General features: G+C 42.2%; 1 protein-coding gene across 1 annotated transcript in view; it reads right to left on the bottom strand.

Annotated features, from left to right (window-relative positions):
- Window positions 1-11,353: 11,353 nt before the first annotated feature.
- LOC143302355 (uncharacterized) overlaps window positions 11,354-17,378 on the bottom strand; it is a 60,622-nt gene continuing 54,597 nt past the window's right edge. The window contains 1 exon segment of the mRNA XM_076616997.1: window positions 11,354-16,601. Coding sequence (XP_076473112.1) covers window positions 15,076-16,601 — 1,526 coding nt within the window. The 3' untranslated portion in view covers window positions 11,354-15,075.

Raw genomic sequence — 17,378 nt, 5'->3', positions numbered from 1 at the left:
TGTGCTGCATTAGACATAGAACATAGGTGCAACAGCTTCCAGTCACAAGAAAGACAGAAGAAAAAAAAACAAAAAAAACAAACACCCTGACTGGCAGATAACACAGACCGTCCAAAACTAATCTCAAACTGAAAACCACTTTTCAATATCTGCACAGTTTTTGTTTCAGTTCCATGCAAGTTCCCCTACAGCTGTCCTCATCACCTGACCGTTATGATCGTTGATTCGTTGAAGAAGGTGATGAGCGGATGTGCTTGCACTCGATGAACACATCTGTACAGCAGCTGGTGCAGTGTCCGTGACAGACACTGCTCTCTTCCACAGCTAGGATGATTCAGACACACGTGATCATCACAATTTGGGAATTGTCTTAGAAAACGTTGGTTGCCTTTTGCTTCTACCATAACATGCTGCAGTGCATAATGTTATATATCATAATACTTCAGGCACTCATAAGCTGCACATTGCACGCAAACACAGATCGTCAAAAGTTGGTTGCAGTGTCGAGTTGCTTCCGTTCTTAATCTACGCTCACGATGAAAATCAGCTCAAAACACAAAATGATTCCTTTCATCCTACCATAAGGAAAATGCTGAGATGTACTGTCAGGCAAGTTCTTAACTTTTCACAAAGGAGAACAGTTCTTTCCTTGGGGTTTCCAGAAAGTTTGTTCTGTGCATCATACAGATCAGAGGATCTCCAGTCTCCAGGAGCACACAAAGTGAAGAGTTGAATCTTTTGACCAAATTTACACTGTCTGACAATGCAATTCTTTCTGAACACTCCCATTTTTTTAAAATAATAATAATAATAAAAAGAAGCATCTTCAGACCAAAATATTCACTATCTACTACTCAATCTGCATAATCCTTTACAAAATCTAACATAATCCAAAAGAAGAAAGAAAGAACAGCACTGTGGTCAGTCCAGTTGAGTGGTATAATCTGTCATTTTTCCTTACTCAGTCAAGACTAATAGGCTTTCTGGAATTAATGTTAATCTACATCCATATTTGGTTGTTGCTTTTTGAGTAAGCAAAAAACAGCCGTCACCGAACAGCAATACACACACATGTTAATGCTAAGAACATACCCCGAAAGGTATGTTTACTTGTACAATATACAGTAAAATGATATTTCTAATGTAGATATTGTTTAGTTTACACACTTATCATACTCATGCACATGTAGACCAGGGCTGGGTTGCACAAATCAATCTTAGCAACACCAAGTTTGTGTTTTACAGTGAGATTTTTCCAATGTCTATTCGAATCACAGAAGACTTTGGAAGGTTCCTACTGCCACCCAAACTTAGCACTGCTAACATCGCTCGCGCAGCTGTGCCCAGGTGACAAAGTCTGTCTGCTGGCTGAAGGAGAAATGAGAAGAGAAGAAGGGGAAAAACCAGAGGTATGTATCCAATGGCTACAACAGGTGCTTGCTGTTTATTCCAGTCTCTAACTTTACGGCTGTAGGGACAAAGGGGGAAGTGAAACAGGGGCTGTGGGGACTGGAGTAGGCTGCAGTTGTCTGAAGGAGAAATAAGAGAAAAAATTGGAAAAACCAGAGGTATGTATCCAATGGCTACAGGTGCCTGCTGTTTATTCCAGTCTACAGCTGTTACACCTGGGGGGACAAAGGGGGAAGTGAAACAGGGGCTGTGGGGACTGGAGTAGGCTGCAGCTGTCTGAAGGAGAAATAAGAGAAAAAAATTGGAAAAACCAGAGGTATGTATCCAGTGGCTACAGGTGCCTGCTGTTTATTCCAGTCTACAGCTGTTACACCTGGGGGGACCAAGGGGGAAGTGAGGAAGGAGCTCTGGGGACTGTAGTGGACAGCAAAGGCCAGTCACTCTCAACGGGCTTCCCACTTTTCTTCTACTTTCTCTTTCAGTCAATGGACAGCTTTCGTGAGATAATCTGTGCCTGTCTCCTAATACAACAAGAGTATTTCAACTTGCTAATTAACATATGTATTTTTAATTGATTGATGAATGCAAATCCTTGAAACTTATGTTTAAAAAAGTAGTACTTATTCATTAACCAATTAAAAAAAAATTCATTTGTCATCATACTTGTTGAAATGAACAGCAAAACCAAAACACACCAGCAAGAAATATACCAGATATTATTTACAATGCCATTGTCTAAAAAGACGCCATGTAACAATGAAACCAACAGCTACAACTGGAATGGAAACGAAAAAAGTGAAAAACAGTGCTTAAAAATGATTGGTGCAATCTGAGACTTTGCATAAAAAACGTAATGCAAGAAACGGGACATGTTCTGCTCAGTCCTCAGTATGCACCATGCGATGAGTGCAAACTCCCTCTGGAGTCTAACCAAACCAAACCAAACGCCAATCCATGTTGCATTGACATCAAGGGGTTAGCAAGGAAAAGTTGCATTGCAAATGATTGTATGGAAAGGCACAATGAATACTCAAACCAAGAAGAAAAAAAAAATCAAAACTGAAAAAAAAAATGGAAGTGGATAATTTTGGCAGCTGCATACAACATGGTGAAACGGGTTAAGTACAAACACACGTGCATGTAGTACTACTAAGTCACCTGATACCTTCATGAATTCACTTAATGGACACCCAAAGATATGTCAAAACAACTTTTTAAATCTGCTACACCATCAACAACCTATGTACCACAGTGGATTAAAACCAAACAGAACAACAAAACTGAATGTGGAGATACTCTGCCTTCACATGGAAACAACTGCAAAATAACATTAACTTTGCATATTCCAACAAAGTTACACGCCAACAAAATCATACACATTACACAATGCACCTCAACGCTTGAGCGACACGGGACTTGGATTGTTCAAACATCAAGCCGAGTCCTAAAACACAGGTCTAAAATGACGTCCACCTTAGACAAACCATACACTCCATTTAACACAACGCTGACAGGGACACCACAACGTAACGGATATCAGTGATCAATTGAATGGAATCATGTCCAAATACCCATCATGATATGATCACAGCAGACAAAATGAATATTCTACAACATACTTTAAAAGCAGTGCAACAAACATGATAAATTATGTTTACTGAATCAATCAATCATTAAAAACAATTGTTCTTTTCACAGGCAGCTAACCATGACCTGCACTCGATAACATCCACAGATGAAATCAGAGAACAAACTGCATCACTTTCAAAGCTCTGACAACAACAAAAGCACACAAAACACAGAATTCAGATACAGACCAGTGATGCTTTCCTTTTACACATTACAGAGTCCATCAGACAGTTTGAAAGGCTTTCCAACCCGATGGACTGACTCAAGGTGGGATGTGGTGTGACCATCCAACGTTACAGTTCCTGTCAGGGGCAGCTGATCTATCCCCTATATATATATGATAGTCAGTCGTGTCCGACTATGACCATCAGAACAGATCCCCTATATATATATGATAGTCAGTCGTGTCCGACTATGACCATCAGAACAGCAGAGGAGGCAACTGCTGTTCCGACTATTTGGGCTAGAATTTGATTATAGTGGAGAGTGTCTTGCCCAAGTCACATCACCACTCTCTCGGCCAAGAGGGTTTTCAGACAGTCGGCGTTGGGATGGTTCCCAAAGGCCAGCTAGCCCACAAGGCTGCAGCACTAAGAGCCAGTGCAATTTTGCCTCCTAGTTTGAGAGTCATAGTCCTTCACAAAAGACTAAGCTGTAAATGGTTTCCCATTGACTGGAGAAACCATTGATAATACAGCTCTCACTTTGCTGCTGGCCCAAATGTAAACTGTCACCTATGTGGGAAGGAAGGGGGCAGGATCCACAGTTCAATGAACCAGACATGTCAGCAGGTCTCCACAACTCATCTCACCTTGTGCTACAATCTAGTGGAGTGGTGGCCAAGAGGTCACGAGTCTTCCAAGGAAGCAAGAGAATCTGACTGTATGGGATCAAATCCCACACCTGCCAGAATTGTCTCCCCCTCCACTCGACCCTGAGCTGTGGTGGTCTGGATGCTAGTCATTTGGATGAGACAATAAATCATAGTGTCCCATGAGTAGCATGTACTTTGTAATGAAATTCACTCATAAATAGTGTGTGTGTGTGTGTGTGTGTGTGTGTGTGTGTGTGTGAAGCCTGAGTGAACGACACAGGAAACGAATGATCAGCACCAAAAGGCAGCTCTTTATCAGCTCTACCCAGGCGCCTTTTCTTCACGCTTTAGAAAGCCAGCATACCCTGTGACAAAGAGAACACAAATCTATGGCATCTCGTCTAACCCAGTAGCATCATTCACCTCAACTACCCCCTCCCCCCTCCCAAAAGAATGTCGACAGACTGTTTCAAACCCTCGTTTGCAAAACAAACTACAATACCAATGCACTCTGTTTGCCTTCAGTTTGTGACACGTATGACATTAGCGTATTGATGTGACACTGATGACAACATTCCCAATTAAGTATATATAACACTTTCCATGGAACACAACATGGTGCTTTTCCCTTCTCGTCGATACAGTCAGCATTAACACACCACACCGCATCACCCTTCCTAACACCTTTTTTTTTAATTTATTTTTTTTATCACCATGACACGGACAACAACACTGACAAAGCACATTTTCCGCAGAATATTTCTACTGCCTTATTTTTTTCCTCACAATATTTGCATTCTGACTTTGAAAAAATAACATCACAACAGCATTTATCTTTCTTCATTTTCTGCAACACACACACACACACACACACACACACACACACAGAGCCTAAATCACCCAATACTGCAGAAGAAAAAAAAAAATCATTCTCTCCAAAAGGGAAAGAGCACAGCTTGAAAACCAACTGGGCCTTCACCCTCACCCCTCATCTTGCCCAGTAAGAGGGAAGGGCAGTATAAGGGGTGTGGGGGGGAGGGGGGGGAAGGGGGGTGAATGAGGGGAGGAAACTTCAGCTAGGATTTCACATTTCACAATGATGGTGAATGTGAATTCAGTCATCAATCCTCCAATGGTTACAGATGCAACGGTGGACCGTTAAAAGTAAGGTAAACGGCTGACCAACACAGAACCTGCGAGATCAAATCCTAAATGCACTAATGTCCATCCACTGTTGAGATTGATGAGAATAAAACAAAAATTCAACTTGTTAAAAGCAACCTTTTTCACTTGCATGGTTTCTGTCTGCTTTGTGATACTAAACACATCACAGTGACACTACACACGTCACAGTGACACTACACACGTCACAGTGACACTACACACGTCACAGTGACACTACACACGACACAGTGACACTAAACACGACACAGTGACACTACACATGACACAGTGACACTACACACGTCACAGTGACACTACACACACGTCACAGTGACACTACACACGACACAGTGACACTACACACGACACAGTGACACTACACACGACACAGTGACACTACACACGACACAGTGACACTACACACGTCACAGTGACACTGCATCTCCCTTTTCTGTGCTGCAAGCAATATAATGTTGACTACATCTCTGTGATATACAAGGTTTGCATATTTCTGAACTGATCTCCCAGTATCATTTAGAAGTGAGGCATAACAAATTTACACAAGTGAACACAGCATAACACACTACCATCTACCTTCTGTGACAAAGACAACATTAACTCTCTCCATGCGAACGGCGAAAGAGACGACGTTAACAGCGTTTCACATCAATTACCACCATCAAAATATTGCAAGCAGAAGGCTCTTACACTGAAGACGTGAATGTTGACAAAGAATACCACAATTCTGACGACGGAAGCTATAGGCTGGGTCATTGAGACACCCACTGGACATCCGAGGGGTCTGTGTAGAGGAGAAGAGAGGGTTGGCCGTACTGAGTGAGTTAACGCCTTTCGGAAAATCCCCCGCCTGTCTGACAAAGACAACATACCGCAATTTGTCTCCCTCCTGTGCGACACACCAGATTCACCCTGGGCGAGGCAGAATCCTGACCAGCGGCATAGCCCAGTGCAGTATGCTTCATCAGGCTATGAGTGCATGCATATATATTTGAGAACCTATCAGCGTGGGTTTTTTTGTTTTTTTTCACCACAGAATATTGCCAGGGGACAAGACTTATTTTGCCACTGATTATTTTTCAGTCAAACGTGGAAGAAAAGGTAAGACAGGATTTGAACCCAGACCTTCCTGGCCACTGTGTTGGCTGATAAAACATGTGAACCTTCTTCTTCTTCTGCGTTCGTGGGCTGCAACTCCCACGTTCACTCGTATGCACACGAGTGGGCTTTTACGTGTATGACCGTTTTTACCCCGCCATGTAGGCAGCCATACTCCGTTTTCGGGGGTGTGCATGCTGGGTATGTTCTTGTTTCCATAACCCACCGAACGCTGACATGGATTACAGGATCTTTAACGTGCGTATTTGATCTTCTGCTTGCATATACACACGAAGGGGGTTCAGGCACTAACAGGTCTGCACATATGTTGACCTGGGAGATCGTAAAAATCTCCACCCTTTACCCACCAGGCGCCATCACCGTGATTTGAACCCGGGACCCTCAGATTGACAGTCCAACGCTTTAACCACTCGGCTATTGCGCCCGTCGACATCTGGACCATTCAGCCACCTTCTGCCTTGTGTACTGCAAGGATTACAGGCTTTTGTAACACTCTCTATCTCAACGGCTTTGTTAAGTGTTAACTCCTATTTCATTAGCCAATAACTACGTTCACAAGCCAACCCTTTGAGCACAGTATAAGCTTTAAGCTTGTTGATGCTCTTTTGTCATTCACTGCATTGTAATCATGTGTACTGTTGAATAATTAAAGATAATTTAAACCAGCCCTCTGTGTGTGTCCTTTGCACTGTGCCAATGGCAATTCATTCTAGCTGCTGACACATGGTACAAGTTTCCATGCTTCACAAATCATCTGAAAATGTGTAATGCCAGTTGACATCTCTCTCTCTCTCTCTCTCTCTCTCTCTCCATAGTATGGGCAAATGGCCTGACAATTGAACTATCCTGCATCCTGCGTCTCTCTCTCTCTCTCTCTCTCTCTCCATAGTATGGGCAAATGGCCTGACAATTGAACTATCCTGCATCCTGCGTCTCTCTCTCTCTCTCTCTCTCTCCATAGTATGGGCAAATGGCCTGACAATTGAACTATCTTGCATCCTGCGTCTCTCTCTCTCTCTCTCAATTTTTTCCCCATTCAAATGCACAGAGGATGAAACTGTACATCTAGTTCTGCCCTCTGTTATACTGATGTAAACAATACCTGGTGACGATGACATGCAGATTAATGCACACACCCAGGTAGCGTCTGTTGCACACACACAAATCACACCCACAGAAACACATTGTATGCTCTGTGATCATGTCTCTTACTTATATTGTCCTTGCTATCACAGTATTATCACAATATCTAGTGAGTCTTTTTTTCTTAGTTATTTGTGTGCTGTTCAACACAGTTTTGTGCTCTCTGGGTGAAATAATTGAAACAGCATACCTGAAGGTTGTCACTACCCTGTGTTATTATCCTAATCAACAATGATCATCTTTCTTTTTCTTTTTTTTTCCAAACATTTTTAAAACATCAGACCACTGGGAGCAGCAGGGCACACCAGTTTAGTGCCAGTCTTTTTTTTTTCTTTTTCTTTTTTTTTCAATACTTTTTTTTTCCTGTCTGCAAATATATTTGTTTGCCTGTTAACTCTCTCCATACAAACGGCAAAGAGACGACGTTAACAGCGTTTCACCCCAATTACCACCATCAAAATATTGCAAGCGGAAGGCTCTTATACTGAAGACGTGAATGTTGACAAAGAATACCACAATTCTGATGATGGAAGCTAAAGGTTGGGTCATTCAGACACCCACTGGACATCTGAGGGGTCTGTGTAGAGGAGAAGAGAGGACTGGCCGTACTGAGTGAGTTAAAGTAGATTTTTTCCATATAATTTTGCCAGGAACTACCCCTTAAATTCACAAACAAGTCAGCGTGTAGAAACCAGCACTCCGGCATCCTGTGCAGCCCATTAATGCACAAGAAAAAAACGGTCTCTGCTTCAAATACAACAGATGTGCATCAATTCCATTATAGTGTTTATACTGATAGTTCTGTTGTTGCTTTTTTTTTTAATGAAAAATTTGAAAAATACAAAGTTTCTCAACACTCAACATTATATATTTGGAATGATATTTCATTAATAATCTACTTTGTTATGTGTGCTTCGTAACATGTATTATATGGATGTAAACATAAACACTTAGGGCTCTCTTTGGAGAAACACTCTAAAAAAAATATTACCATTAAATCAATAATATGTCATTATATGTAGTAATCTGCTATGTACAATACATATTATCATTCTAGTACCGCAGCATCTCCTATATAATTTCACGTAATCTGAGATAAATATCTTTTATGGCTTGATAAAAATGTATGTTAATTTGTGATGTTTTTTAAAGACTCTCTATACCATTAAATCAGAAGTTCATGGGAATATAAAAACAAAATGGACTCAAAGAAATGTCTACAGTACATCACTGTACATATACATAATAGATATGTGCGTGCACACACACACACACACACACACACACTACAACAATCAAACAAGGTTGAAATTATGCCACATGCGAATAAAATCTGTAAATCTGGTGAAAAATAACACACACACACACACACACACACACACACACACACACACAAAGGGTGTCAGATTTAGTTTACATCTGTCCTGTACAAAAGGATAAAGAAGTTCACTGAAGATCCAGACAACATAACCCATAAGATGACAATGAATGAGTCAAATTCCATCAGAGAGTGAAGAGGAAAACCAAACACAAACCGGTCAGTTTGAGAGCCTCCAATTCTGACGCACAAGTTGTGCAGTGGAAACTGACAGATGCCTCACCCATGTTGTAAACCACTAGGGACTGTCAGCATACAAATGATGCAGATTCTGTTTTCATGCAGAGATATATGATCCTTTACAGAGGATAAATTCTACTATAAGATCCTTTACAGATTATAAATTCTACTCTGCAATGAAAAGTCATTCTGATAAATTCTACTATATGATCCTTTACGGATTATAAATTCTACTCTGCAATGAAAAGTCATTCTGATACATTGATGGTAATGTTGAAATGTTGTTTCTGATATTCCGTACTTGGACAAAAGAATGCAAAGAGGGTAACACGCTGACCCCCCCCCCCCCCCCCCCCCCTCACACCCTTCTCAAATGGACAAAAACATACTTTTTGATTTGGTATATACATTCAATCAATTTAGATGTCACTATACAAATGTAAGAGCAGATAATGAATATACACACAGTCATTCTGGAGCACACACACACACACACACACACACACACACAGACACACACACACACACACAGATAAGCATTGTGGTGATAGCATACAATGTCACCAACTTTATGTACAGCGACAAGACAGGGCATTGCAATGGAAGGGTCATGGTGTGTGTCACTCTTCCACAGTATTTTTTCTCCAATCAATTTTATTTTTTATTGCCACTGATAGTAATAACATTTTTTTTCATGTGCTTTTCTCCCATCAGACATACTTTTTCTTCTCTTTTTTTTTTCTTTTTAATCATTTTTGTTTTTTAAACCCAAAACACCTTCACATTATTTTTCAAGAGCTGAAAATCATAACTCCTGCTGAGATGGTTTCCGAACACTTCTAACAGATGATTCCATCTGACCGATTCATGCCATAGATAGTTCAAACCTGGATAAACCTCCAGAAACACCTTCTTGCAGAAGACTGGACCAGTAAAACCTCACCTACTGTTTGATTTGTCTTTTTGTACTTGTCAAGCAGCTGCCATCAATTTGTGTGACTTTGAGTGACCATGCATTTGGCTGCAGGTAGATTTCTCCATGTTTTCTAGCAACATTATGTACACACCTCTTCAGGCTTATATAAAAAGAAAAAAAAAAAGAAAGAAAATTACCCCCACACCCAAAACAACATACTTCAACTCTTTTCCATTTATACATTTATCTACAGCTTCAGTTTGCGATTAAAAAAATATTTTAATGTAAAAATAAAGAAGCACCAATAATGTTCCCATTGATTACATATACTAAACAGCTAAAACAAAGTCGCTGAAAAGCTGCTGGTACTTGGTGCTTTACAACAGCAAGTGGGAAGACAACACAAATGTGACATTTTCTAGTTTTAAGCCCTGTTGTCCAAATCAGTTCCATTACATCGCTGCATGTGATAGAAAGAACTGCCCCATTCTTATTTGTTATCTACCCTCGTTTACTGTTCTGTGTGTGTGTGTGTGTGTGTGTGTGTGTGTGTGTGTGTGTGTGTGTGTGCATTGTTAATGCATTGAGCCTTAGAAATATACATGACCATATATATTAATTAATTTCTCTCTCTTTCTCACTTTTCTCTCTTTCCAAATATATATATATATATATATATATCACATATACATACACACACACACACACACACAGACACACACATATATATATATATATATACATATATATATATATATATATATATATATATATATCTTTTTTTTATTACATATTCTCTTCATAGTAGATTCCCAATTACCTCCAGCTATCTCAACTCGGTGTTGCCACAATATACAGACAGGCCAGGACGAGGGAGAGTTGCAGACATCGTCAGATGCAGTCTCTCTCTCTCTTTCATTCCAGTCAGTCACCTCTGGACCCACAGCCGTGGACCCTCCCCATCCGACACGGAAGTCATGGTCATCTTCAACTCCGAAGAACCAACGAACAACAACAACAACAAATCCCAACATTAAAAAAACAACTGGACTACCCACCACAGGCCTGAAGGGCTGGCTCACTGAATGATGCATGCTATGCTGTGACATAGTCATATATCAAACCAGGGTACTGATGTCTCTAGTGCTTCAACAACATGCGCTGCAGCAAAGACGTCTTAACAAATAACTATAATGTCTTCATTTTCCATTTTTAAAAAAAAAGGGATAGAAATGTGCAAACCCATTATTGGTTCTATCTCAATTTACCATAAATACTGATTTGTGCTGGAGAGGTGTGTGAAGATTTTGAGGGGAGGGGAGGGGAGGGGGGGAGGGGGCCAGGGGGGACGGACAGGAGTAGGCATGGTGATGTATAAAAAAAAAATAAAAAATTTTTTTTTAAAGTTTTGAACTGACCACCCCTACTCCTCCTACCCTACCACCTGCTTCAACCCACACTACATCCCCACTCCAGCCACCACAACCTCCCTGGACACAAACAAACAAACAACACTACAAGACTAGGGGAGAATTTCAAGTCCAACATCATTATCAATAAAATGTTACTGCAAAAAAAAAAGAAAAAAAAAAAGGGCTAAGCAGGAAAGTGTTAATGGTACTGTTATACCCATCAATATATTTTTTTTCCCTGGCATTTTGTTATTTCAAACATCACCAACAGCTGGTAAAACAGCACAAAACCAAACCAACCACCAATCTTGGCAGACAAAGCCGCACAGTAAGCATCACAATAACACTTGTAACGTCAACTGCTCATTCCAAACCGCGCTCCCAAAACACAGAAACTGCAGACCTGAGTACAAAGACAGGCAAGAAAATGTATTCTTCGCTGCAGAAAATGTTATCACTTGGCCAGGTTTCTTGTCACTTTACATTCACAGGCAAATCTCAAACACTCACACTATGGCCTCTGTCTGAGTCATGGAATGTTTGGCTTCCAAAAGGACATGAATTCTCATGTTTTAAGGTTAACATGACTGAAATAGGTACCTGTGACTGAAAGAAACGCCAGAATGTTCACACTGCTTGAACATTCTATTTAGCCTTTCTATACATACCATCCCTATTTCATTCTGTTGTTATTGTATTCATTATTATCATTATTGTCATTTTCAACCTATCATCTTTCATGTAATTTTGTTGCTTTTCTTATCAAAAAACAACAACAAAAAACCCCAAAGAGACCCTCCCTCCACATGTACTGAAAACAGAAAAACAGAAAGAGACTTCATTCATGAGAAAACAGAGGCTGGCACAAAACTAACTTACAACTGAATGTAACAGTCTCACTGCTGACCCTCAGTAAGCAGTGCATTATGCCATATACCCACCAAGTTCAACATTTATTCCACACTTTTCCAACTTGCAAGTTAGCCTACAAAGGCAGCAAACAGTGTCACTGTAATCAGTCAGTCAAATGGCTTTATTCTCATAGCTATTTATTTCAGTATAGTTGATCAGTTCCTTCAAATTCCTTCTAAGCTGTGCAATCTTCCAGGTAAAAAAAAAAAAAAAAATAAAAAAATAAAAAAATGAAGATGAAAAATTCCATTGAGTCCTAAAAAAAAAAAAGAAAGAAAGAAAAAAAAAACAGACCAGGAGGACAGAAAGAGTCCTTTGTGAATTCTCAATACTTTTTAAGTTTTATGTTAACTTCTTTTTCTTCGCTTGTGGGCTGCAACTCCAACGTACACTCCTATGTACACGAGTGGGCTTTTATGTGTACGACCGTTTTAAACCCGCCGTGTAGGCTACATCAAGGGGTTATGTTAGCTTAAATTCACTTGAATTAAGTTACGAAAACATCCCTCTTGGAAGGACAATCACTCCTGTTCCAGCCTGTCAAGCCACACCCGACATTGTATCAATCACCACCCCAGTCTACGGCGGACGACCATCACCCCACAGCCGCCTGCATGCAGAGTCGTGACTAGGAACTGCCAACAGCATCCTCTGCCTGTCCCCGTTACCACTTCTCCATCGCCGCAGGGCTTGGGAAAGCTGGGTGTTGAAGGCTATCTCGTCGTTCCGACATTAGCCTGGTTGCCTGACCAGCACAGGTGACTTTTTTTTTTTAGTGAGGAGTTGTGCAGTCCCTTCCCCACTCTCTCGCCTACCGACGCTCACAGTCCCACAGGTGCAGATACTGCCACGTGTATCACCACCCAGAGTGTGGTTAAAACATACATGCATACATGTGACTGATCAAACGCAAAGAAGCCAACATCAACACCAGATGGGAGAAATACACTTGTTACAGTTACTACTGACCATACGACACTTTTCCTGACACAGAACAAGTCGTCAGCATGACTGTGGAGGAAAATGAGGGCTGTCAACAACTCTTCCATTCATTATGAACTGACTTAACAAAGACGCAGCCTTTTAAAGAAAAAGAAAAGAAGAAAAGAAAAGCAAGTGGGATGGGGAAGGCTTATTGTGAGTGGCATTTGATGGCCAGCTGATTGCCTAGCAACTGAGGTTTTCAGAAGGTTAAATGAGGGTATTTCCTATACATCTGGCACATTCACACGACAAACCAAACCCCACCTCAACCCCTAAAAAACAACAACAAAATCATGAACATCAGAACTATTCTTTAAAACAATTTCAACAAAACTTTCAATCAATTAAAAGAAAGAAAAAAGAAAAGAAAAGGAAAGTCTCCATTTGCTGATAAGTCGATTTTTAATGAGAAGCGCATGGGTGACCGAACGCCTGATACGCCCGCTGGTTCAGTGGTCCACTTGTAAGCCTGACCCTTCATTCCCATTATGTTTTATCAGTCCTAATTAACGACAAAGCAACAGGCTACACTTCACTTCTGTCTCTGCTTTTTTGCTGGAAAGGTCATGACAGTATCTATCACCCTGTTTGAGTTTGGCTCCTCTATATCTTTCACTGGTCGACAGCTGATTAAAAAACGCCAGTGTGAAAGTTCCTCTACACCTATCACTTGGCTACAACCAGGAAACTCATGATGCCGATGTGAAGGTTTACCCCCACAGAGGATCGAAAACAGGAGGGTTATGAAGACAGACTGTTATTTGCTTTGACACATGAGACAATGTTTTAAACTCCTAGTGGCTACACACAGCCAACTATCCTATTCAAAACTGACTCTGTTTTAAACCCTCGCTGGGAGATAATGGTGGGAATTCCAATTCCAGCAGCTCAGTGCACATAGCATGGTTACAGCCTAATCTACCTTCAAAAAAAAGGAAAGATAACTTGTGTTCCTGTCAGATGCAGAAGCAAAAAAACAAACAAAAAATCACTTACCTTTATGTGACCCTTGCGCTATCGAAAAAAAACAACAACAAACAACTGTCACACGTAATACTGTGAGATAATTCAATGGAAATCCAGCGCTGTTTATGCCAGGCATTCAAGCCAGATCACTCTATTCAAACCATGAATAAAGGAAGAAAAAATCATACATCAGTTTCTCATGTTCCGGTAAAACTAAAGCAGACCCTCTGATGACAACTGACTGTCACAGAAACATAAAAAATTAAATTTAAAAGGATTAGAAAAAAATTTTAAGAAAATTAATACTATTTCCTGACTTTGTCAAACAAACACACGAAAAAAAAAAAAACAACAACAAAAAGCAAACTCAACTCCAGCTCAGTAACATTTTTTGGAACAGATTCTACCCCAGGACATCAGTGAATTTTCCACACAGGTTAACAAATTGACGTTAACACACAACTTCATACCATCGTTCACATGTCCATTCACACAGTCATGACCTATGCCTGTGCTCCTTTCCCCTGAAAGCTGGATCTTTGATGACAACAATGTTGCAGTCTGTCAATCACTGTGAGTCGTTTGAATTACAGTACACAATGTTCTAACTTTTAACGATCAGTCAATGTACAAACAAACTGATAAATGACAAAACGTTTGCAGTCTGTCAGTCACTGCAGGTCTTTGAATTACATCATATTTTAACTATAACAATCAATCAATATACAAACATGTTGATGCAGCTGATGCAAAGTGATATCCCGATACATGTTCCATAAATATCTCAGCTACTACTACTATACACCATCATCAAATATTATGTTTGTTCTACACACAAGTTACAAGTCTTATCCTGAACGGCAACACTGCAAAAAATGAATCAAGGAACTAACCCGATATCTTTTTTCCCCTTACAAACATCAAACGATTCCTACTCTAGGACAGGCACAGTTGTTGAGAGATACTAAGTCCTCTGCTCCCTGCACCTCCCCCCACTCTCCCTTCTACGCCCCCTCCGCACCCCCCCTCCTCACATGGAGGAGTGGGAAGGACTGTGCCGCTGGAGGGAAGGAGGGAAGGCAGCTTCCCCTTGCTGCTTCTGCTGCTGGAGTCTGGACAGAGGATGACTTTTCCCATGCAGCTTGCGAACCTTGACCCCATCAGCCACCTCCAGCTCCTGAACCCTGGGCGTGCCGCTGGTCAGGTAGGTGGCGTGGTCTGCCGAGCGAGGTCGCCGGGACAGTCGGGAAGGTTCAGAGGTGGACGCTGTGGCAGAGTAGGACACCTGGTAGTGGGGCTGAGATTCCGGAGCATCACTGACACGATGCTCTTCCACCGACCTGGAAGTCACCACCCACGGTTTCTTCTTCTCCCTCATCACCACAGAACGACTGCCATCGTCCACACAGGCAGAGGGCGCCGTGTGGGAGGCTGAGGCCAGCGACACCTCCCCGTCACTACTGTCACAGTGAACACCGCTCCCTTCAAACCTTCCTCGCAAATGTTTCACCACTGAAAGCGCTTGTTCACCTCCTTCCCCCAGTCCCACACAGCTGGGAGGGCTGGAGCCAGCCATGCAGGCCTCGGCAGAACTCTGAGGCATGATTCTGCGTTCCTCCAGCACCACTGGCTGCCCCGAACAGTCTGCCGGGTGAGGGAGAGACACTGGTTGTTGTGAAGGCTGAGAGAGCTGCCGTTCAATGTTGGACAGGAAGTCTGGAGAGGGGGTGAACAGCGATGATCCCAGTTCTGCCTTGGTGCTGGGCTTCTTCCCCCCTGCCTGGCCCGAGTCACTGTCGATGATGACGATCTTGCGCTCCAGCTTGGGCTTGTGGGTCTCCTTCTCAATGGTCTTCACCAAATGTCTGACCAGACTGGTCCCCCCCTGGCTGTCCTCCTCTTCCCGTCTGGGTGGGGAGGACACAAACGTTGAGCCGATCTCTCTGATCATGGCCAGAGTCTCTTGATCATAGTGACACTCCTTGGTGGGTCTCCGGGTGGAGGGGAAAGAGTGGGCATACGGGCGAAAGGGAAACTTTGAAGTCCCTCCCTCCTCCCAGTGATCTTCTTCAGCAGGATCGCTGCAGTGCTGCTGGTGGTGGTGGTGCCTCTCCAAGGCGTGTGGCACGGCCGCCTGAGGTCTGCCGTCCTCCCTGCTGCTGTCAGTGACAGACTCCTGGCCCGGCTTCCTCCATGCTCCACCAGACATAAACTGCTGCTGCTGCGGCGTCCTACTACCCTCTCTGCCTCCGCATTCACCCACCTCCAGTGGAGCGGCAGGTGAAGGGGGTGTGCACAGCTGTGCACACGGAATGTGGTGTGCGTGTCCTAGACTAGGATCAGGCGTGACGACGTTGACACTGACGCTGCCAGGCTCAAAGGTGTCCTCAGCACCCAGGGTCATGGCTTCAGGGGGGTGGTGGTGGTGGGGGTGGGAGTGGTCCGGCGGCCAGCGCCCCCCTGTCCTCTCGGGGTCCTCCAGGCTGGCCACGCTCCCCGTGCTGCCGTGCAACAGGGAGTGGTGGTGGCTCTCCCAGCTCGACTTGTTCTCAATTTCTGGGGCACCCAACACAACCGCATCAGTACTATCACCATCAGAGTGGAACACGTGTAAACATGATTAACACACACACACACACACACACACACACAGACGCACACATACATCCGCACACATTTGCGCACACACACACGTGTGCACACACACACGTGTGCACACACACACTATCACACAAACTGATCTGAAAACTTAGTGTCACTGTCATTCATAAAATGCACACGCATACATGCACACATACACACACACATACAATCACATACACACACACGCACATATGCTTGAATGCATGCACACACAAAAACACACACACTTTCCATCAATTACCAACACTGTTTAGAAAACCTTTTCCTCAATAGGAGCATTATCACTTAGCCACCACATGCTTACATGTAGACATGAGAAAAGTTTTGTACATGCACATGCATGTGTATGAGTGTGTGTGTATGCAAATGTCTGCATGCATGCATGCATATGTACACATGTATGTGTGTGAGTCTTTGCAAATTTACATATGTTTGTGCATATGTAAAAAAAAACAAAAACAAAACATGCATGTGCACTTTGAGCAAAGACACTGGTGCATGTGTCAAAACTTGTGCAAGTGTACTCATGGGCATGGTGAAATTGTGCATGTACATATTTCATGTGTAAAAATGAATGAATAATGTCTCTCAAAATAAGCGGTTCAATTCATTAAAAAAGACAAAAAATTACTTCTTTTTTTTTTTTAAAATAAAGAAAACAACAACAACAAAAATGGGAATGTAACATCA

This window comes from Babylonia areolata, chromosome 29, assembly GCF_041734735.1.
Source record: "Babylonia areolata isolate BAREFJ2019XMU chromosome 29, ASM4173473v1, whole genome shotgun sequence".
Lineage (NCBI taxonomy): Eukaryota > Metazoa > Mollusca > Gastropoda > Neogastropoda > Buccinidae > Babylonia > Babylonia areolata.
Note: the sequence above shows the minus strand (reverse complement) of the source record. Positions and strands in the feature narration are given on the sequence as shown.